The 23,635-nt window shown below is 46.3% G+C and overlaps 1 protein-coding gene across 1 annotated transcript in view; it reads left to right on the top strand.

Moving 5' to 3' along the window:
• Positions 1–2,850: 2,850 nt before the first annotated feature.
• Positions 2,851–23,635, top strand: part of LOC115118810 (Na(+)/H(+) exchange regulatory cofactor NHE-RF2) — a 64,189-nt gene continuing 43,404 nt past the window's right edge. Inside the window, exons 1-2 of the mRNA XM_065010551.1 lie at positions 2,851–3,858; positions 5,126–5,422. Coding sequence (XP_064866623.1) covers positions 3,586–3,858; positions 5,126–5,422 — 570 coding nt within the window. The 5' untranslated portion in view covers positions 2,851–3,585. The remainder of the gene's footprint in view (positions 3,859–5,125; positions 5,423–23,635) is intronic.

The following is a 23,635-nucleotide window of genomic DNA, read 5'->3' as shown; positions in this document are numbered from 1 at the left end:
CCTGGGATGACACTAAAGACAGGACTGCTCCTCCAAGAAGAGACTAAAGAGACTATCCTGGGATGACACCTAAAGACAGGACTGCTCCTCCAAGAAGAGACTAATATCCTGGGATGACACTAAAGACAGGACAGCTCCTCCAAGAAGAGACTAATATCCTGGGATGACACTAAAGACAGGACTGCTCCTCCAAGAAAGAGACTAATATCCTGGGATGACACTAAAGACAGGACAGCTCCTCCAAGAAGAGACTAATATCCTGGGATGACACTAAAGACAGGACTGCTCCTCCAAGAAGAGACTAATATCCTGGGATGACACTAAAGACAGGACAGCTCCTCCAAGAAGAGACTAATATCCTGGGATGACACTAAAGACAGGACTGCTCCTCCAAGAAGAGACTAATATCCTGGGATGACACTAAAGACAGGACTGCTCCTCCAAGAAGAGACTAATATCCTGGGATGACACTAAAGACAGGACTGCTCCTCCAAGAAGAGACTAATATCCTGGGATGACACTAAAGACAGGACTGCTCCTCCAAGAAGAGACTAATATCCTGGGATGACACTAAAGACAGGACTGCTCCTCCAAGAAGAGACTAATATCCTGGGATGACACTAAAGACAGGACTGCTCCTCCAAGAAGAGACTAATATCCTGGGATGACACTAAAGACAGGACTGCTCCTCCAAGAAGAGACTAATATCCTGGGATGACACTAAAGACAGGACTGCTCCTCCAAGAAGAGACTAATATCCTGGGATGACACTAAAGACAGGACTGCTTCTCCAAGAAGAGACTAATATCCTGGGATGACACTAAAGACAGGACAGCTCCTCCAAGAAGAGACTAATATCCTGGGATGACACTAAAGACAGGACAGCTCCTCCAAGAAGAGACTAATATCCTGGGATGACACTAAAGACAGGACTGCTCCTCCAAGAAGAGACTAATATCCTGGGATGACACTAAAGACAGGACTGCTCCTCCAAGAAGAGACTAATATCCTGGGATGACACTAAAGACAGGACAGTTCCTCCAAGAAGAGACTAATATCCTGGGATGACACTAAAGACAGGACAGCTCCTCCAAGAAGAGACTAATATCCTGGGATGACACTAAAGACAGGACAGCTCCTCCAAGAAGAGACTAATATCCTGGGATGACACTAAAGACAGGACAGCTCCTCCAAGAAGAGACTAATATCCTGGGATGACACTAAAGACAGGACAGCTCCTCCAAGAAGAGACTAATATCCTGGGATGACACTAAAGACAGGACAGCTCCTCCAAGAAGAGACTAATATCCTGGGATGACACTAAAGACAGGACAGCTCCTCCAAGAAGAGACTAATATCCTGGGATGACACTAAAGACAGGACTGCTCCTCCAAGAAGAGACTAATATCCTGGGATGACACTAAAGACAGGACTGCTCCTCCAAGAAGAGACTAATATCCTGGGATGACACTAAAGACAGGACAGTTCCTCCAAGAAGAGACTAATATCCTGGGATGACACTAAAGACAGGACAGCTCCTCCAAGAAGAGACTAATATCCTGGGATGACACTAAAGACAGGACAGCTCCTCCAAGAAGAGACTAATATCCTGGGATGACACTAAAGACAGGACAGCTCCTCCAAGAAGAGACTAATATCCTGGGATGACACTAAAGACAGGACTGCTCCTCCAAGAAGAGACTAATATCCTGGGATGACACTAAAGACAGGACAGCTCCTCCAAGAAGAGACTAATATCCTGGGATGACACTAAAGACAGGACTGCTCCTCCTCACTTTCTCTCTGTTGTGTTTAATCCACCGTTTGAAAAGTATGAGAATGAGTGTTATTCTCGATAGTTGTTAAATGCATTGTATCCACATTTATGGTTGTATTTGTTTTTTTGAATTGTCAAATAAATCAAACACAAACAAAATAAAGTAGCCTAAATAGAAATAGAATTGCTAGAACCGGCATCCCCATCCAAGTCAATGAGACATACTGGTGCACTGGACATAGAATCAGGAATTCTTTTTCTATCTCTTGATCATGTATCATACCTGTATTGTAGAGTAACATACGGTCAGTACATGTACAGTCTACGTGGCCTCTGCAAATACATTCCTCTGCTACCACCTGCTGTTTCTATGTATAGACAGCAACAGCATATTATATCCATATATACAACCTCCTTGGCCTTAGAAAAGACAGAGTAGGGTATCAGCTGACCCTACCCCAATCCTAACCTTAACCATAGTGGGGAAAATGCAAAACTGACCCAAGATCAGTGTCTAGGGGAAACTTCCACCCGGAGCTGTAAAGACTCTGCTGCCCCCTTTGTGTTCATGTATTAGTGCTCCTCTCACTAGTTCCACTGTGACAATGCAGGCCAGACGGGCAAGCCAGACGGCCAGACGGGCAGGCCAGACGGCCAGGCTAGACGGGCTCCCCCTTCTGTTGCAGTTCAGCTTGTGCTACTCAGTGTAGGATAGTTCCAATAACATCTCCCTTCTCCTGAAGTGTACACTTGTTCACTAGTTCCCACAAATCCCCCCACCACCACCACACACAAAAAAATTGATACTACTATCACTTTTCATACCCTTTTTACTTGTATTTCGTGATTTGACCACTTAGGGGCACCATTGTAACATGAACGGTATGCGTAATTGTATGCCATGCGTAATGGTGCTAGAGGGGTCATGTTACAAATAAATCGTTATTTACCTGAATTTAATGACAATGAATCATTGTGTTGTCAACATGATACAATTGAGTCCTTTCCGACACAACAAAACAACCTCCTAAGTATTTTTGGTGAGGTCGCCATTTTGGACACTTGAGACACCCAGCGAGCACACTGATTGGTCGATTACATGCGGAGTCCTCATACCTGGACACCCATCCCGTGCTAAACGGCAGCATTTCCACAGTATGCGCTTGATTAGGCTACTCAGTGAGAAAGGACCCCTTCTTAGACCACTCTTCAAGAGCCGCGCTCTTATAATGACAGCCCCAGAAAACTCGTTGATTTCTAGCAAGGGAGGTGCTATTACGCACCAAACGAGTGTCCTATCCAATTATCTGTAAACCCGGCTTGTGTTGTAATTGAATCCTTATTCCCCAACCGGTTGTTATGGATGGAGGTCGAGAGAGGGGTTAGTTAGTGCCTGTTGCTCTTTCCTGGTGCAGCATGTTGCACGGGGGGTCTCTCGCTTTATCAGTCCTCAGGATGGGCAAGTTGGAGGGATTGAGGACGCTGCGCCGCCAACAAGAATAATTCACTCGTTTTCGGAGAGACGACACGACTAGCGGATATCTTGGCTCCACCATACAATACGTTCGCCTGGGTCGATAATTTAGGCTATTTTTAGGAGGAGTTTGCCTTTATTACATGTGAAGTTCTATGCTGGAATATAATTTTTAATACGGAGTGTTTTCTTGTGTTTGGAGCGTTTTTGTGTGTGAAGAACCTGCAGAGCAACTTTTGGAACATATTACGCACACGCAGAGGATGGTGTTTTACATGTAGAGTGAAAGTTTCGCTCTGCGCTCTGTTGGGTCATTATTGTATTACATTTTTGTATGTTTTCTGCTTTGCTAACTATATTCAAGAACAAAATAGGTTTAAAGTCCTGGACTGCAGGAGAAATGGCCAGCGAACTGAAACCACGGCTTTGTATCATGACAAAGAGTGAGAACGGGTATGGGTTTCACTTGCACGGTGAGAAGGGGAAGAACGGCCAGTTCATTCGCAAAGTTGAGCCCGCGTCGTCAGCCGAAGCTTCGGGGCTGCGCCCGGGGGACCGTGTCATTGAGGTGAACGGGGGAAATGTGGAGAAAGATACGCACCATCAAGTGAGTATAGCACATCACGAACTGTCCAACTCCATCCGGTTTTCTCTGTCAGTGGTCTACATCGACATGTTTAATATGCGCCAGCAGCACACCACCCTGCATACCACTGCTGGCTTTAACCAGCAGCACACCACCCTGCATACCACTGCTGGCTTTAACCAGCAGCACACCACCCTGCATACCACTGCTGGCTTTAACCAGCAGCACACCACCCTGCATACCACTGCTGGCTTTAACCAGCAGCACACCACCCTGCATACCACTGCTGGCTTTAACCAGCAGCACACCACCCTGCATACCACTGCTGGCTTTAACCAGCAGCACACCACCCTGCATACCACTGCTGGCTTTAACCAGCAGCACACCACCCTGCATACCACTGCTGGCTGGCTTCTGAAGCTAAGCAGGGTTGGTCCTGGTCAGTCGCTGGATGGGAAACCAGATGCTGCTGGAAGTGGTGTTGGAGGGCCAGTAGGAGGCACCCTTTCCTCTGGTCTAAAAATAATGCCCCAGGGCAGTCATTGGGGACATTGCCCTGTGTAGGGAGCTGTCTTTTGGATGGGATGTTAAACGGGTGTCCTGACTCTGTGGTCACTAAAGATCCCATGACACTTATTGTCAGAGTAGAGGTGTTTATCCTAGTGTCCTGGCTAAATTCCCAATCTAACCCTCATACCATCATTGCCACCTAACCATCCCCAGTTTACAATTGGCTCATTCATCCCCCCTCCTCTGCCCTGTAACTATTCCCCAGGTCGTTGCTGTAAATGAGAATGTGTTCCCAAACCCTTCCTCCCTAGTCCTTTACCCCGCGCCGCTCAGCAGTAAGTCATCACTGGCGGAGACAGACGTCTACTGGGAGGCCTGGGACAAGGGAGACCCACTTTAGACACTTCAACAAGAGGCTGACATGATGTAGGGTCCAGCTACTGTAGAGAGTGTTGGTGTTTCTGTCTCCCATCACCCCCGATTCCCTGTAGTTCACTACTTCATTATCATGTCAATTATCATGTTATTACTCTCATTCTCTTTCTCTCCCTATCTTACGCTTTCATCCTCTCCTTTGTTCCATTCCATTCACAGGGCTTTATTGGCATGGGAAACATGTGTTTATATTGCCAAAGCAAGTGAACTAGATAATAAACAACCGAGTAATATATACAATTTAACAAAATGAACAGTAACACTCACAAGTTTCAAATATACACATTTCAAATGTCATATCATGTTATAATGATGTGCAATAATGATCTCCCTCTCCCCACAGGTGGTGCAGAGGATCAAGGCGGTGGAGCATGAGACCAGGCTGCTGGTGGTAGACCGGGAGACGGACGAGTACCTCCGCAGCCTGCGCCTCGTCTGCACCGAGGAGATGGCTGTCCGTCTGGGGGGACCCACCTCTGTGTCCCCTGCCTCACCCCCAGCCTCACCACCCCTCTCCTCGCCCCCGGCCTCCTCGCACACAGCCAAGAGAGAGAACGGCTCTGTGTCCAAGCTGCCCACTACCCTGACCAGAGAGGTACCCAAGCCTACGCGAAGGTCTCCGTCGCGGGCCGCCAAGAAGGTGCGTACCCCCTCGGTTGAGACTCAATGGATGTTTACTTTGTGGGGGTGTTGTGGTGGTGGGTTAGTGCTGGACTGGAACAAAAGCCTCCACATGCACAAACACACACCAGAGACCACCAGCTGACATGATACATGCTTTTTACACTGGAGTAGGGCTGTGTTCTTGTGTTCTTGGCTGGAACAAAATCCTGCACTCATATCTGCACATCAGAGATGGACTGAAGGCTCCAGGATCAGGGGATGGTATTTCGAGGATTATGGCTGAAGTTAGGGGATGTTCGAGAGAACATACAGTACTTACTTAGGCCTTTGAATTCCTTATGGAATTCCACGCTTCCTATCTCTTCCAAACCCTTCTGTCCTGCACCATTCCTTCAAGGTGTTGATACGTCACCCCCACTTTCTTCATGTCTTGTTCTGTGTCACCACTCAAGGTTTTCTTGGGTCTTCCTCTCTTGCTTTCACCCTGTGGGTTCCAGGTAAGATTGAGTTCAAGGGTAGCTCAAGGGTAGCTAAACCCAAACTGCTATCTGCTATCTGCACAGTACCATGCTGTCACCGTGTGCTGGTATTTGAATGTGGGTCAGCATTCTCTCGCTGTAGCAGCCAGAGAAGCCGATGTATAACATCTGATTGCCTTTAGTCACAGATCTAGGGTCAGTCTATCTTCCCAAATCATAACCTACACTATTAAGGGGAGACATACAAATTGACCTTAGATCTGTGTCTAAGGGTGACTCCATCCTATACCCGCTAAGATCTGATTACCTGGGTCTTGTTTTTTGAGCTGGCTGACTGAGCTCCAACCTGATCTGATGGCCTAGATTAGATTAGACCTGTCCTCTATTTGAAGGGAGCCCTGTCCAAGACCTGTCAACACACAGTAGTAATAATGTGTGTGTGTGTGTGTGTGTGTGTGTGTGTGTGTGTGTGTGTGTGTGTGTGTGTGTGTGTGTGTGTGTGTGTCTCAGATGGCAGGATTGGTTCCAGACTTCTTGTAGTTTCAATGGTCAGAAAGGCACTCAAAGGTCAAGGGTCATTACATCACAGTGGTTAGGATTCTGACCTAATGGACAATGCAGCAATTCTCCCTGTGCTTGTCAAGTACCTCAGTGACATCCTGTGGCTGTAGAAACTACTATCCACACAGTATTACAGTAGACCTCAGTGTAGAAGTGCTGGGCTAGGATCAGTTTAGTGTTTTAGATCATAATAAATAAATAACAATAAATAAGATGGATGGACAGGGGGACATGATCCTAGATCAGCCCTCCTACTCTGTAAAGCTTTATGAATAGGGACCCTTGGGTGAACATGTTCTGGTGAATGGTTGTATGTGCAGATGTCTGAAATATGATAGCCCTGGCTTATGGGCTGCAAACAGTTTGTTTTCTCAAATCTAGTTCAAGTATTGCATGTTGATTTGGAAAAAATGGGTCCCTGTCTTCCTGACAATCTACTCTGCTTTTGTTTTCATCTGCAAGAGGAGGCTCCTCTGCTTCTGTTTCATGCATTCAACAGAACATGTGTTTTCACTTACGCTCGTCTTGCCAATTGGTGCACGATGCAGAACTCTTATTTCTACAAAAGCACTGACAAGGCCAATCAGTGTGTGTGTGTGGGGGGGGGCGTGTGGTGTATGTGTGCATGCGTGCATGCAGTGTGTGTGTTTAGCCTTTGCTCAGCTGCGATCGCTTTGTGAGCCGTGGAGAGAAATCCCAGCAGCCTGAGGGGCCAGAAGGCCTAACTAAGCTCAGGAAATGTATCCCCCCCACACCCCTCCCTCTCTCTCTCAATCTCTCTCTGCCCAAGCTTGCCTGAAGAGAACATAAAATACACAGAGACCCCAGAAACAAATCCTTTCCAAGTGGAGAAGAGGAAAGGAGAGGAAAGGAAAGGAGAGGAAAGGACCGAGTTTGGGAAACCCTGCACAACAGCCAGTCAGTGGGCCAGTGTAGGGTAGTGTGGATGTCTGGAGGACACGCACACTCACACTCTCATGTATGCACGGCACACATACACACTCTCATGTATGCACGGCACACATACACACACTCATGTATGCACGGCACGCACACTCACACTCTCATGTATGCACGACACACTCACACTCTCACACTCTCATGTATGCACAGCACGCACACTCACATTCTCATGTATGCACGGCACACTCACACACTCATGTATGCACGGCACGCACACACACACACACACACTCATGTATGCACGGCACGCACACTCACACTCTCATGTATGCACGGCACGCACACTCACACTCTCATGTATGCACGGCACGCACACACACACTCATGTATGCACGGCACGCACACACACACTGTCATGTATGCACGGCACGCACACTCACACTCTCATGTATGCGCGGCACACTCACACACATGTATGCACGGCACACACACACACACACACACACACTCATGTATGCATGCACATACACACACACTCATGTATGCACGGCACACACACACACTCTCATGTATGCACGGCACGCACACACACACACTCTCATGTATGCACGGCACACACACACACACACACTCTTATGTGTGCATGGCACGCACGCACACACACACACTCTCATGTATGCACGGCACGCACACACACACTCTCACGTAGGACTAGGGTCCTGCAGCTGGACATGTCTATGGTAATGTGTAACAAGCTGTGGGTGGACGAGGAGGTGATACTTCCTGTTTCATCACAAAGGGATCAAAGTGTGTTTGTGAGATATGTGCATGCATGCGTGTGTGTCCACTCTAATCCACAGAGCTAAAATAATGTATTTATTTGTTGATATAGTTTAGTTGGTGGCCAGGACTCATTATAAAATAATAAGGGGACAGTATCCGGTCTGCAGCCTTCAGCTGACCCCAATGCCTGTACTCTGTCAGTGTCCCAACTGAGAGTCCATGTTTTATAAGAGATGGATTTCAGTCTAGATATGCAATATAAAACATGGACCATGCATCTGTAACTTCCATTGCAGACTCCAGAGGCTGACGTAGAGAGTGGGGCGGGTACGACTGGAACGTCCCTCCTAGCTGTCAGTACCAGCCGTCTGTCTCACACCCTGTCTCCCACACACGTCTGTTTTCCCTCCTTGGCCTCCGCTGTGGTCCATAAAACAGACGTAGAAACGTCTGACCAGCTGGATGGATGGGGGAACAGGGAGGGAGGGGCTTTGTAGCAGGGCAGCAGTCTTTCACAGGATGGCTACTTAACCACAGAGCAGTTCTGATCAGTTTTAGATGTGACTGTTTAGTTACTCAGTTATCTAGAACTCTAAAGGACCTCTCTTTTCCTCTCCTCTCTACTGTGTATGCAGTGAGCCCAGTTTGCTACAGTAAGTGTTGTCAGGGCAGCCAGACTCCTAGGGTTACCTTGAATTCCAGGACTTCCTGGGGGGAGGAGTCGAGGGAGGAGCTGAGGGATTAGGCTCCAGTCTGCAGCCCAGTCTGTTCTGGGGCTGGGAAGTAGTGCAGGCAGCGCCTCTACAGAGCTCCACATCAGTTTGCATCAGTGCATCTGTGTGTGTAGAAGTCATACGATTCTCACTGGGGTTTTCTGGGTTTGATCTCCCTTCATCTTCTGGTTTCCTTTTCCCTGCATTCCTCTACTGTTTACACTCCTGTAGATTTAAGAGACAGCTAAGAGAGTCCAGAAGAAGAGATTAACTCAGAACCAACTGATTTCAGGCTGTACTGACTATGTGACTGTACTGTAGCTGTACTGACTGAGTGACTGTAGCTGTTCTGACTTAGTGACTGTACTAGCTGTGGGAATGTAGCTGTACTGACTGTGTGACTGTACTGGCTGTGGGACTCTAGCTGTGCTGACTGTACTGGCTGTGGGACTGTATCTGTTCTGACTGTGTGACTGTACTGGCTGTGGGACTGTACCTGTACTGACTGTGTGACTGTACTGACTGTGACTGTACTGGCTGTGGGACTGTATCTGTTCTGACTGTGTGACTGTACTGGCTGTGTGACTGTAGCTGTACTGACTGTGTGACTGTACTGACTGTGACTGTACTGGCTGTGGGACTGTAGCTGTACTGACTGTGTGACTGTACTGACTGTGTGACTGTACTGGCTGTGGGACTGTATCTGTTCTGGCTGTGGGACTGTAGCTGTACTGACTGTGACTGTACTGACTGTGTGACTGTACTGACTGTGTGACTGTACTGGCTGTGTGACTGTACTGACTGTGTGATTATAGCTGTACTGACTGTGTGATTATAGCCGTACTGACTGTGGCTGTACTGACTGTGTGACTATAGCTGTACTGACTGTGTGACTATAGCTGTACTGACTGTGTGACTATATCTGTACTGACTGTGTGACTGTAGCTGTACTGACTGTGTGACTATATCTGTACTGACTGTGTGACTATATCTGTACTGACTGTGTGACTATATCTGTACTGACTGTGTGACTGTAGCTGTACTGACTGTGTGACTATAGCTGTACTGACTGTGTGACTATATCTGTACTGACTGTGTGACTATAGCTGTACTGACTGTGTGACTATAGCTGTACTGACTGTGTGACTATAGCTGTACTGACTGTGTGACTATAGCTGTACTGACTGTGTGACTATATCTGTACTGACTGTGTGACTGTAGCTGTACTGACTGTGTGACTATAGCTGTACTGACTGTGTGACTATATCTGTACTGACTGTGTGACTATAGCTGTACTGACTGTAGCTGTACTGACTGTGTGACTATAGCTGTACTGACTGTGTGACTATATCTGTACTGACTGTGTGACTATATCTGTACTGAATGTGTGACTGTAGCTGTACTGACTGTAGCTGTACTGACTGTGTGACTATAGCTGTACTGACTGTGTGACTATATCTGTACTGACTGTGTGACTATATCTGTACTGACTGTGTGACTATATCTGTACTGACTGTGTGACTGTAGCTGTACTGACTGTAGCTGTACTGACTGTGTGACTGTAGCTGTACTGACTGTGTGACTGTAGCTGTACTGACTGTAGCTGTACTGACTGTGTGACTGTAGCTGTACTGACTGTGTGACTGTATCTGTACTGACTGTGTGACTATAGCTGTACTGACTGTAGCTGTAATGACTATGTGGCTGTAGCTGTACTGACTGTGTGACTGTATCTGTACTGACTGTGTGACTATAGCTGTACTGACTGTAGCTGTACTGACTGTGTGGCTGTAGCTGTACTGACTGTGTGACTGTATCTGTACTGACTGTGTGACTATAGCTGTACTGACTGTAGCTGTAATGACTATGTGACTATAGCTGTACTGACTGTGTGACTGCAGCTGTACTGACTGTGTGACTGTAGCTGTACTGACTATGTGACTATAGCTGTACTGACTGTGTGACTGTAGCTGTACTGACTGTGTGACTGTATCTGTACTGACTGTGTGACTATAGCTGTACTGACTGTAGCTGTAATGACTATGTGACTATAGCTGTACTGACTGTGTGACTGTAGCTGTACTGACTGTGTGACTGTAGCTGTACTGACTATGTGACTATAGCTGTAATGACTATGTGACTGTAGCTGTACTGACTGTGTGACTGTAGCTGTACTGACTGTGTGGCTGTAGCTGTACTGACTATGTGACTATAGCTGTAATGACTATGTGACTGTAGCTGTACTGACTGTGTGACTATAGCTGTACTGACTGTAGCTGTACTGACTGTGTGACTGTAGCTGTATTGACTGTGTGACTGTAGCTGTACTGACTGTGTGACTGTAGCTGTACTGACTGTGTGACTGTAGCTGTACTGACTGTAGCTGTAATGACTATGTGACTATAGCTGTACTGACTGTGTGACTGTAGCTGTACTGACTGTAGCTGTAATGACTGTGTGATTATAGCTGTACTGACTGTAGCTGTACTGACTGTGTGGCTGTAGCTGTACTGACTGTGTGACTGTAGCTGTACTGACTGTGTGACTGTAGCTGTACTGACTGTAGCTGTAATGACTATGTGACTATAGCTGTACTGACTGTAGCTGTACTGACTGTGTGGCTGTAGCTGTACTGACTGTGTGACTGTAGCTGTACTGACTGTGTGACTGTAGCTGTGTACTGTGTGACTGTAGCTGTACTGTACTGTACTGACTGTGTGGCTGTAGCTGTACTGACTGTGTGACTGTAGCTGTACTGACTGTGTGACTGTAGCTGTACTGACTGTGTGACTGTAGCTGTACTGACTGTGTGGCTGTAGCTGTACTGACTGTGTGACTGTAGCTGTACTGACTGTGTGACTGTAGCTGTACTGACTGTAGCTGTACTGACTGTGTGACTGTAGCTGTACTGACTGTGTGACTATAGCTGTACTGACTGTGTGGCTGTAGCTGTACTGACTGTGTGGCTGTAGCTGTACTGACTGTGTGGCTGTAGCTGTACTGACTGTGTGACTGTAGCTGTACTGACTGTGTGACTGTAGCTGTACTGACTGTGTGACTGTAGCTGTACTGACTGTAGCTGTACTGACTGTGTGACTATAGCTGTACTGTGTGACTGTAGCTGTACTGACTGTGTGACTGTAGCTGTACTGACTGTAGCTGTACTGACTGTGTGACTGTAGCTGTACTGACTGTAACTGTACTGACTGTGTGATTATAGCTGTACTGACTGTGACTGTAGCTGTACTGACTGTAGCACCAGGAATGCAACCCCCTTATGCACAATGTACACACATGAATCCAAAAAATGATTTAGCCTGTACAGTGTATGGTTGACTTGGTAACGTATAAAAAGAAGGTGAAACTGGGGAGAAAGAGAGTGCTAGAGAGGAGAGAGATGGAGAGAGACAGGCATATGGTTGTAATATTATGTACATACTGTATGTAAATAGTGGTGGATATAAAACTCAAAACAGGAAGGAGAACATTTTCTCATTTTCATCCATAAGCACAGCAGGCTTACCTATACAGTCATGTGAGTCGTGTCCAGCTTTCTAAAAAGTATTTTTTAAACGACTAATAGAATCCTAATAGAATCCTACTGAGGACAATGACTGGAGCTGCAGAGGGAGTGTGACAGTTATATAACACATTGTGTTGCACGTAAGAACATCCCTTAGCCGTGGTATATTGGCCATATACCACACCTACTCTGGCCTTATTGCTTAATTAACAGGGGGCGTGGGTATATCTGAAGGCTGCTCTCCACACAAACACACACACGCACACAAAGAGAGAGAAAGAGACACACATATGCACGCACACACTGACAGGGGTCTAGATATTACAGTAGAATCCTCTGTCTAACCCAGCCAAGACTATTCGTTCAGGTGTATATATATAGACTGATGTAAAGAGACTCACTCCAGGGCCTAACAGCAGCTAACAGCTTCCTGAGACATAATCAAAGAAGCAGAACACCCCCTCGATAGAGGAGACGAGAGACGAGATGAGATTGTGTCATTATCAAATGAAAGGGTTTCGTATTTTGCTTGCCTCTCTCTCTCTCAATTTCAATTCAATTTCAATATAAGGGCTTTAATGGCATGGGAATCATATGTTTAGATTTGCCAAAGAAATGGGGGCTCCCGAGTGGCACAACACTCTGTGGCACTGCATCTCAGTGCAAGAGGCATCACTACAGTCTCTGGTTCAATTCCAGGCTGTATCACATCCAGCTGTGATTGGGAATCCCATAGGGTGGCAAATTTGTTCTTAACTTTTTTTTTTTTAAGCGAGTGGAATAGATAATTAACCAAGATGAAATAAACAATAAAAAATATACTCACACACTTGCCAATCAGACCTTACCATTGGATGAATGAGTGGCTTTTAACCTGCCGGTGAAATGGCGAAGGAAATGAAAACGGAACCATGTGGTCATGAGGATGTATCCCTTACCTCTCCACACAGCTTAATCAGCAGCTATCACCTTAACACTTACCCAGTCACACAAACACACCCCCCTCTCTCACCTTCTCCAGAAGAGGCGGGGCTTAGTCTTGTATTGTCACCAGCACCCGTGATAAAGTGTCAGGTGTCACTTTCTCACAGCATCACACAGAGCAGCCTCAGCCAGACCTACACACACACACTTACACTCACACACACACTCACACAGCCAAACCACTACAGAGACTACTCTTCTCATGCGTCTGTGGTGCCGGTGGTTGAGAACAGGTGTGTGACATCATTAGGACTGTGTTTTTGTGGTGCTCATTCAGTTATATCACCTTACTGTGTTGGCATCAAGCAAAACTATTATGTCACTTGATTGTGTGGGGGTTGGCACCACTCATTATGACGTCAGTAGAGTGTGTAGGTGTTGGGGGGAAACAGGTAAAAAACACCTTGTTGACCTCCATATCTGTGTAGCAGATATTGTTGTTATGTGTGATAATTCTGAGGCACTATACAAATTCGATAGTCACAAGACGGACTTGAAATAGGCCTGTGACATGTCAAGAGAACTGTAGCCTGCTGTTGAGATGGGTTAACTGGAAAGTGAAATCTGGACGCTGACTGTGGGTGTATATCCTCTCAAATGGCATTTATTGTTAACTCCTGCAGAATGAACCATTTCCTGCAGTAAAATTATACACCAAATGTAGGCACAATTTGGACTTGGGAACAGCAGTGGAGAAATAGGATTTCTTTCTTTCAGCCTCTGGAGAGAATGTGAAAGTGCAGTTATATACCGTCTGTAGAGGTGCTGTCTTTATCAGCATCATAACATTTGATCGTATTTCGGCCACATAAAATATGCATCCAATCAGAACTGTATCTGATCAGAAACTCATTGGGTCGTTTTCACAGCTTTCTGTTTCCTGACAACCGTCAAACTGGTGGTATCTGGACATCTTTTCACAGAAAATCTTTCCATTTATTTGTGTTATTGCATTTTCTCCCCAGTCACTAAATGTCTTTGCTCCGCGAATGAAGATGACAGAGAACTTTACCGACGCAAACTAGATTGAAGCATTCGTTCTATCTATCTATTACATGATTCTGCTGAGCAGGTGTTTATTTAGTCTTCTAGGGCAACATATAATGACAAGAGAGAAGCTTCATGTATCTAATTATAGACTAAATGTAGAAAGTTATAAGCAGAAACATGATATCTAAATTATGCAAAAAAACAGTCCTGCCCCCCTTTCAAAAAGTATTGGACTGTAGCCACATGTTCTATGTTTGTGGGTTAGGGTCGGGTGCTGGCCTCAGACTTCCACATATAGTCAGGCGGTTGAGGATGTTTATTAGCAATTGCAGGTGGGTGAACAAACAGCTGACCTGCGCACCGCTAACACACACACACCGCTAACTCACACACACACACCGCTAACTCACACACACACACCGCTAACTCACACACACACACCGCTAACTCACACACACACACCGCTAACTCACACACACACCTAACTCACACACACCGCTAACTCACACACACACGCTAACTCACACACACCGCTAACTCACACACACACACACCGCTAACTCACACACACACCGCTAACTCACACACACACACCGCTAACTCACACACACACACCGCTAACTCACACACACACACCGCTAACTCACACACACACACCGCTAACTCACACACACACACCGCTAACTCACACACACACACCGCTAACTCACACACACACACCACTAACTCACACACACCGCTAACTCACACACACCGCTAACTCACACACACCGCTAACTCACACACACACACACCGCTAACTCACACACACACACCGCTAACTCACACACACACACCGCTAACTCACACACACACACCGCTAACTCACACACACACACCGCTAACTCACACACACACACCGCTAACTCACACACACACACCGCTAACTCACACACACACACCACTAACACACACACACCGCTAACTCGCACACACACACCGCTAACTCACACACACACACCACTAACACACACACACCGCTAACTCACACACACACACCGCTAACTCACACACACACACCACTAACTCACACACACACACCACTAACACACACACACCGCTAACTCACACACACACCACTAACACACACACACCGCTAACTCACACACACACACCGCTAACTCACACACACACACCGCTAACTCACACACACACACACCGCTAACACACACACACACACACTGCTAACTCACACACACACACAGTAATGTTCAAAAGCAGCTCTTAACATCTTCAAAGCAAATACAATGAAACAACAATAACAAGGCTATTTACAGGGGGTACCGGTACTGAGTCAAGGTGCAGGGGTACAGGTTAGTCCAGGTAATTGAGGTAATATGTAGGTATGGGTAAAGTGACTATGCATAGATAATAAACAGAGAGTAGCAGCAGCATATGTGAGAAATGTGAATGTATGTGTGTAGCATCAATATGCAGGTGTGTGTGTGTGTGTGTTGGAGTGTCAGTGTAGTATGTTTCGGTGTGTGGTTAGTGTCCAGTGAGTTTACATCCAGCCTGTGCGAGAGACTCAGTGCAAAGAAATATGAATAAATTAAGGGGGTCAATGCAAATAGTCCAGATAGCCATTTGATGAACTGTTCAGCAGTCTTATGTCTTGGGGGTAGAAGCTGATCAGAAGACTTTTCACATACGCCTGATATGGTGGAACCTGGTGAGGAAGACATGGTGGAACCTATTGCGGAAGACATGGTGGAACCTATTGCGGAAGACATGGTGGAACCTATTGCGGAAGACATGGTGGAACCTGGTGAGGAAGACATGGTGGAACCTGGTGAGGAAGACATGGTGGAACCTGGTGAGGAAGACATGGTGGAACCTATTCCGGAAGACATGGTGGAACCTATTGCGGAAGACATGGTGGAACCTATTGCGGAAGACATGGTGGAACCTATTGAGGAAGACATGGTGGAACCTATTGAGGAAGACATGGTGGAACCTGGTGAGGAAGACATGGTGGAACCTGGTGAGGAAGACATGGTGGAACCTATTGAGGAAGACATGGTGGAACCTATTGCGGAAGACATGGTGGAACCTATTGCGGAAGACATGGTGGAACCTATTGCGGAAGACATGGTGGAACCTATTGCGGAAGACATGGTGGAACCTATTGCGGAAGACATGGTGGAACCTATTTAGGAAGACATGGTGGAACCTATTGAGGAAGACATGGTGGAACCTGGTGAGGAAGACATGGTGGAACCTATTGAAGAAGACATGGTGGAACCTATTGCGGAAGACATGGTGGAACCTATTGAGGAAGACATGGTGGAACCTATTGAGGAAGACATGGTGGAACCTATTTAGGAAGACATGGTGGAACCTATTGCGGAAGACATGGTGGAACCTATTGAGGAAGACATGGTGGAACCTATTGCGGAAGACATGGTGGAACCTATTGAGGAAGACATGGTGGAACCTATTGAGGAAGACATGGTGGAACCTATTGCGGAAGACATGGTGGAACCTATTGAGGAAGACATGGTGGAACCTATTGCGGAAGACATGGTGGAACCTATTGAGGAAGACATGGTGGAACCTATTGCGGAAGACATGGTGGAACCTATTGAGGAAGACATGGTGGAACCTATTGCGGAAGACATGGTGGAACCTATTGAGGAAGACATGGTGGAACTTATTGAGGAAGACATGGTGGAACCTATTGAGGACATGGTGGAACCTGGTGAGGAAGACATGGTGGAACCTATTGAAGAAGACATGGTGGAACCTAGTGAGGAAGACATGGGGGAACCTATTGAAGAAGACATGGTGGAACCTATTGAGGAAGACATGGTGGAACCTAGTGAGGAAGACATGGTGGAACCTAGTGAGGAAGACATGGTGGAACCTATTGCGGAAGACACGGTGGAACCTATTGCGGAAGACACAGTGGAACCTATTGCGGAAGACACGGTGGAACCTATTGCGGAAGACACGGTGGAACCTATTGAGGAAGACAAGGTGGAACCTGGTGAGGAAGACATGGTGGAACCTATTGAGGAAGACATGGTGGAACCTATTGAAGAAGACATGGTGGAACCTGGTGAGGATGACATGGTGGATCCTAGTAAGGATGACATGGTGGAACCTAGTGAGGATGACATGGTGGAACCTGGTGAGGAAGACATGGTGGAACCTGGTGAGGAAGATATGGTGGAACCTGGTGAGGAAGACATAGTGAAACCTATTGAGGTGGACAAACTGCCCTGCCCAGTCCTTACGTCTGCTGCTGTTAGTCCAGTGATGATTATGAGGGCAGCCAGGGACTTGTTGCTATTGATGTGGCGTTGATGTGGCTATTCTTCCCACAGTGGTTGAGGCCAGGGATTTTCTGTCTGAACTGTGAGTTGAGTTTATATTTCTCCTTCTGCTGGTTTTGAAGCCATATTGACCCAGAAACCCCTAGCCACAGCTGGGCATAGCGTTATCTGTCAGAATACACACTGTGAGGGTTTTGTTGCTGTTCTGTCAGACTCTGTAGTGGTGATGTTCTCTCTGAACTGTGAGTTGTTGTGAAATGGGTTAAATGTTGGGTGAAGAAAATGCAACATCCTTATGGTGATGACTTTTTGCAAATCCAATCAGTTGATTCAACTTCATCACATTAAAAATGTTTTGTTGTTGAAATGATGTGATTCAAGCAGTCTGCCAAGTGGACAGTTACCATATATTCCCTACTTCCATTTTGCCAGTGTCTGTAAAGTAACATTAGTGCAACCACCTGTGTGTGTTTGTGTGCTGTACTCGTGCCCTATGTGAGTTGTATACTGGACGTTCATATGCAAAGGGTTAAATAGGTGCTAGTATCTCTCCAGGTGTCACCATCCACTGTGTCAGAACACACTAACAGTCTCCAGTCTGAAGCGTGTGTCTGGACCAGCCCAGGGTTAAATAGGTGCTAGTATCTCTCCAGGTGTCGCCATCCACTGTGTCAGAACACACTAACAGTCTCCAGTCTGAAGCGTGTGTCTGGACCAGCCCAGGGTTAAATAGGTGCTAGTATCTCTCCAGGTGTCGCCATCCACTGTGTCAGAACACACTAACAGTCTCCAGTCTGAAGCGTGGGTCTGGACCAGCCCAGGGTTAGACTAGTGATTGACCTACTCCCTCATAAGGATGTTCTTCTTGCAGCATAGAGACCCAGACACACACAACCCTCCTCCTGCATTACAACATCATGTTGAGGCTTTATGAAGGAAGGCCTAACTGGAAACATCTGCTCTTCTCTACCTCTCACATCTGTATATATAAACAACCCGGGGGGGTGGTTCTAGTGTGTGTGTGTCGTAATGTGTGTGTGTGTGTGTGTACGTGGGTGTGTGTGTGTGTGTCCTAATGTGTGTGTGTGTGTATATGTACGTGGGTGTGTGCGTGTATGTACATGTATGTGTGTGTATATATGTACGTGGGTGTGTGCGTGTATGTACGTGTATGTGTGTGTGTATATATGTACGTGGGTGTGTACGTGTGTGTATCAGGTGATGGTGAGGTCAAACAGAGACTGATCTGAGTCTAAACACTAACAGAGAGACTAAACACCACAAACTGAGAATAGACAACTACTAGCTACAAACTGCAGCTAGCTGTCAGTCCTTACTAGGGATGGGCTCGGTTATTCCAATATCTGAATGGACTTCAGTATTCAATTACCTGGGAGAGTATACAAATATATATATTAAAAAGATAGGCCTATTTTAATGAAAAGGCTTTGTCTAAAATGTAATTTAATTATTTGTGACATTGCGACATACAAGGACAGACATTTTAATAAAACAACGGTTATATGACAGTTTTTCACACGTGTAGCTTGTTATTGTCGTCAATCAAAGCAGCACCACAGTGAGGCTCTAAGTGAAGTGGGAGATTTCTAATAATGCTGAATAGAATTACAATTACAGGATGAAGTTGGCTAAATGAGAAGGAGTAGACTACAATGACCAACAAACAGGTAGGGTGTTGTTTAATAGGAATGGAGTTGGCTAAATGAGAAGGAGTAGGCTACAATGACCAACCAACAGGTAGGCTGTTGTTTAATAGGAATGGAGTTGGCTAAATGAGAAGGAGTAGGCTACAATGACCAACCAACAGGTAGGCTGTTGTTTAATAGGAATGGAGTTGGCTAAATGAGAAGGAGTAGGCTACAATGACCAACCAACAGGTAGGCTGTTGTTTAATAGGAATGGAGTTGGCTAAATAGGAATGGAGTTGGCTAAATGAGAAGGAGTAGGCTACAATGACCAACCAACAGGTAGGCTGTTGTTTAATAGGAATGGAGTTGGCTAAATGAGAAGGAGTAGGCTACAATGATCAACCAACAGGTAGGCTGTTGTTTAATAGGAATGGAGTTGGCTAAATGAGAAGGAGTAGGCTACAATGACCAACCAACAGGTAGGCTGTTGTTTAATAGGAATGGAGTTGGCTAAATGAGAAGGAGTAGACTACAATGACCAACCAACAGGTAGGCTGTTGTTTAATAGGAATGGAGTTGGCTAAATGAGAAGGAGTAGGCTACAATGACCAACCAACAGGTAGGCTGTTGTTTAATAGGAATGGAGTTGGCTAAATGAGAAGGAGTAGGCTACAATGACCAACCAACAGGTAGGCTGTTGTTTAATAGGAATGGAGTTGGCTAAATGAGAAGGAGTAGGCTACAATGACCAACCAACAGGTAGGCTGTTGTTTAATAGGAATGGAGTTGGCTAAATGAGAAAGAGTAGGCTACAATGACCAACCAACAGGTAGGCTGTTGTTTAATAGGAATGGAGTTGGCTAAATGAGAAAGAGTAGGCTACAATGACCAACCAACAGGTAGGCTGTTGTTTAATAGGAATGGAGTTGGCTAAATGAGAAGGAGTAGGCTACAATGACCAACCAACAGGTAGGCTGTTGTTTAATAGGAATGGAGTTGGCTAAATGAGAAGGAGTAGGCTACAATGACCAACCAACAGGTAGGCTGTTGTTTAATAGGAATGGAGTTGGCTAAATGAGAAGGAGTAGGCTACAATGACCAACCAACAGGTAGGCTGTTGTTTAATAGGAATGGAGTTGGCTAAATGAGAAGGAGTAGGCTACAATGACCAACCAACAGGTAGGCTGTTGTTTAATAGGAATGGAGTTGGCTAAATGAGAAGGAGTAGGCTACAATGACCAACCAACAGGTAGGCTGTTGTTTAATAGGAATGGAGTTGTTGTAGACAAGGACGCGGGGAGAGCAGCAGAAAACATCAATTAGTCTTGCTAGCTAGCTAACTGGCTTGTGTACTTAGCTAGTTTCTTTATATCGATTTGATGCAGTCAAGAAACACACGACCAGATAGGATGATCTCTCTCTCTGTGTCAGACACACCAGCCCCTGCTCCTCTAGCACCCCTCCCCCATATGTCTGCTGAAACAACGAGCACAGTGGACCGCCTCTCCTGAGTCGTGCAAGCAAGTCCACACTCATGTATTTCAACAATCCAGATATTATAAGAATAGTGAAATCATTTCCAAGTCCCATCCCTAGTTCTCACTGCATGGTACCATATCACTGCATGATACCACATCACTGCATGGTACCATATCACTGCATGATACCATATCACTGCATGGTACCATATCACTGCATGATACCATATCACTGCATGGTACCATATCACTGCATGATACCATATCACTGCATGATACCATATCACTGCATGGTACCATATCATTGCATGGTACCATATCACTGCATGATACCATATCACTGCATGATACCATATCACTGCATGGTACCATATCACTGCATGATACCATATCACTGCATGACACCATATCACGGTATGATACCATATCACTGCATGGTACCATATCACTGCATGATACCATATCATGCCCATATCACTGCATGATACCTCCGTAGGAAATGATGGAGCTTAAGATGGGAATCTGATCCATATTCATGTGTCCTCCTTGGTCCTCCTCTGCAGGGCTGCTGGTGCAGCAGAGTGGAGGAGAATCTGATCCATATTCATGTGTCCTCCTTGGTCCTCCTCTGCAGGGCTGCTGGTGCAGCAGTGGAAGGGAATCTGATCCATATTCATGTGTCCTCCTTGGTCCTCCTCTGCAGGGCTGCTGGTGCAGCAGTGGAAGGGAATCTGATCCATATTCATGTGTCCTCCTTGGTCCTCCTCTGCAGGGCTGCTGGTGCAGCAGAGTGGAAGGGAGTCTGATCCATATTCATGTGTCCTCCTTGGTCCTCCTCTGCAGGGCTGCTGGTGCAGCAGAGTGGAAGGGAGTCTGATCCATATTCATGTGTCCTCCTTGGTCCTCCTCTGCAGGGCTGCTGGTGCAGCAGAGTGGAAGGGAGTCTGATCCATATTCATGTGTCCTCCTTGGTGCAGCAGGTCATGTGTCTCCCTCCTCTGCAGGGCTGCTGGTGCAGCAGTGGAAGGGAATCTGATCCATATTCATGTGTCTGCTGCTGTGCAGTGGAAGGGAGTCTGATCCATATTCATGTGTCCTCCTTGCAGCAGAGTGGAAGGGAATCTGATCCATATTCATGTGTCCTCCTTGGTCCTCCTCTGCAGGGCTGCTGGTGCAGCAGTGGAAGGGAATCTGCGTGGGAATAAATGGAAGAGAATGGTGTGGAGAGAGTCATGGTGTGGGGTTAGATTGAATAAACATCAGAGGCTGGCAGGCAGACAGGCAGGCAGGCAAATGAAGGAGAGAATAATGATGGAGAGCTGGAGTAGAGTGTTGTGTTGAAGGAGAGAGAATAATGATGGAGAGCTGGAGTAGAGTGTTGTGTTGAAGGAGAGAGAATAATGATGGAGAGCTGGAGTAGAGTGTTGTGTTGAAGGAGAGAGAATAATGATGGAGAGCTGGAGTAGAGTGTTGTGTTGAAGGAGAGAGAATAATGATGGAGAGCTGTGTTGAAGGAGAGAGAATAGATGGAGAGCTGTTGTGTTGAAGGAGAGAGAATAATGATGGAGAGCTGGAGTAGAGTGTTGTGTTGAAGGAGAGAGAATAATGATGGAGAGCTGGAGTAGAGTGTTGTGTTGAAGGAGAGAGAAAAAGACTGAAGCAGTAAGAGGAAGGAGGTGAGAGAAAGAGGGAGAACGAGAGAGAGAGAGAGAAAGAAGGAGTCTTTGAGAGAGGGAAGAGATAAGAGAGTGAGAGTTGTGTGTTAGAGGATGTGTTCTGATCCAGCTTCTGTTGAAGCTGGATCATATGAACTTCATAAATCCCTTCTTTCACATCTTCTACTTCTTTTCTCCTATTCCCACATTTCTCATGTCTCCATCCGCAAAGGGATTTTGCAAATGTTGTTTTTGTCTTGCCTCATTGTTTTGATGTAATTCTGTGGGTAGTTTTCTGACAATTTTTCTGTGTGAGAACTTGTGAAAAGTAGCATCTGTCTCTTTGCTGTCCCACATTGTGTCTCAGTCTGTCTCACGTCAGTTCTCAGTAATGGGATAAAGATGACTGGGGTCAGCTCCGCTAGAGAGGGACACAGTACAGGAGTCTTCTGGAGTCTGGAGCCACTCAGCTGAGAAGAGAGCTGAAAGCACAAAGCAGCTGGGTTGAAACACTCTCCTGGGCCCATATTCACTGTCTCAGAGTATGAGTGCTGATCTGAAATCATTTTTCTTTTGCTTTTAGATCCTAATATATGTATTTATATGGAGAGGTGGGACCTGGTCCTAGATCAGCACTCTGAGACTCTTTGTGAATACAGGCCATGGTCTGTAGGCTGTCACTGAACCACTGAGACTGATCTCTTGTCTTATCTTTACCTAATCGCTCAGTGACTATAGGTATATAGTCATGTCCCATATGGAGTATTGTAGTGTTTCCTCATCTGTACTGTGGTAATGGTGAGTCATGGAAAGGCAATGTGTCCTATTTTTTTCTAAAACATGAACCCCAGTAACCCAGTGTTTATCAGTCCCAGTGCTATACACCTTCTCCCCCATCTCCTCTGTTCTTCCCTCCCTCCATCTCCACTCCAGTTTCCCCTCCATCCCCCTCTTCCCCAGTCCCTGATGAAAGCCAGCTGTGTTATGTCCAGATGTGGGCGTCTGGAGGGGCCAAGGGGGGTAGGCGGGCCTGGGGCTAGGACTGAGGAATGCCTGGAGTTTGGGGAGTCTGGTTGGGGGGAGGGGTTTAGGGGGAGTGTGTGTTGTGCGTGTGTGTGAATACAGACGTGTCTTCCCTCTGTTATCTCTCCAGGCATGACTGCATGTCCGGCACCGGGGTCATCCCCCCTGTCA

Source organism: Oncorhynchus nerka, linkage group LG26 (genome assembly GCF_034236695.1).
Source record: "Oncorhynchus nerka isolate Pitt River linkage group LG26, Oner_Uvic_2.0, whole genome shotgun sequence".
NCBI classification, from domain to species: Eukaryota; Metazoa; Chordata; class Actinopteri; order Salmoniformes; family Salmonidae; genus Oncorhynchus; species Oncorhynchus nerka.
Note: the sequence above shows the minus strand (reverse complement) of the source record. Positions and strands in the feature narration are given on the sequence as shown.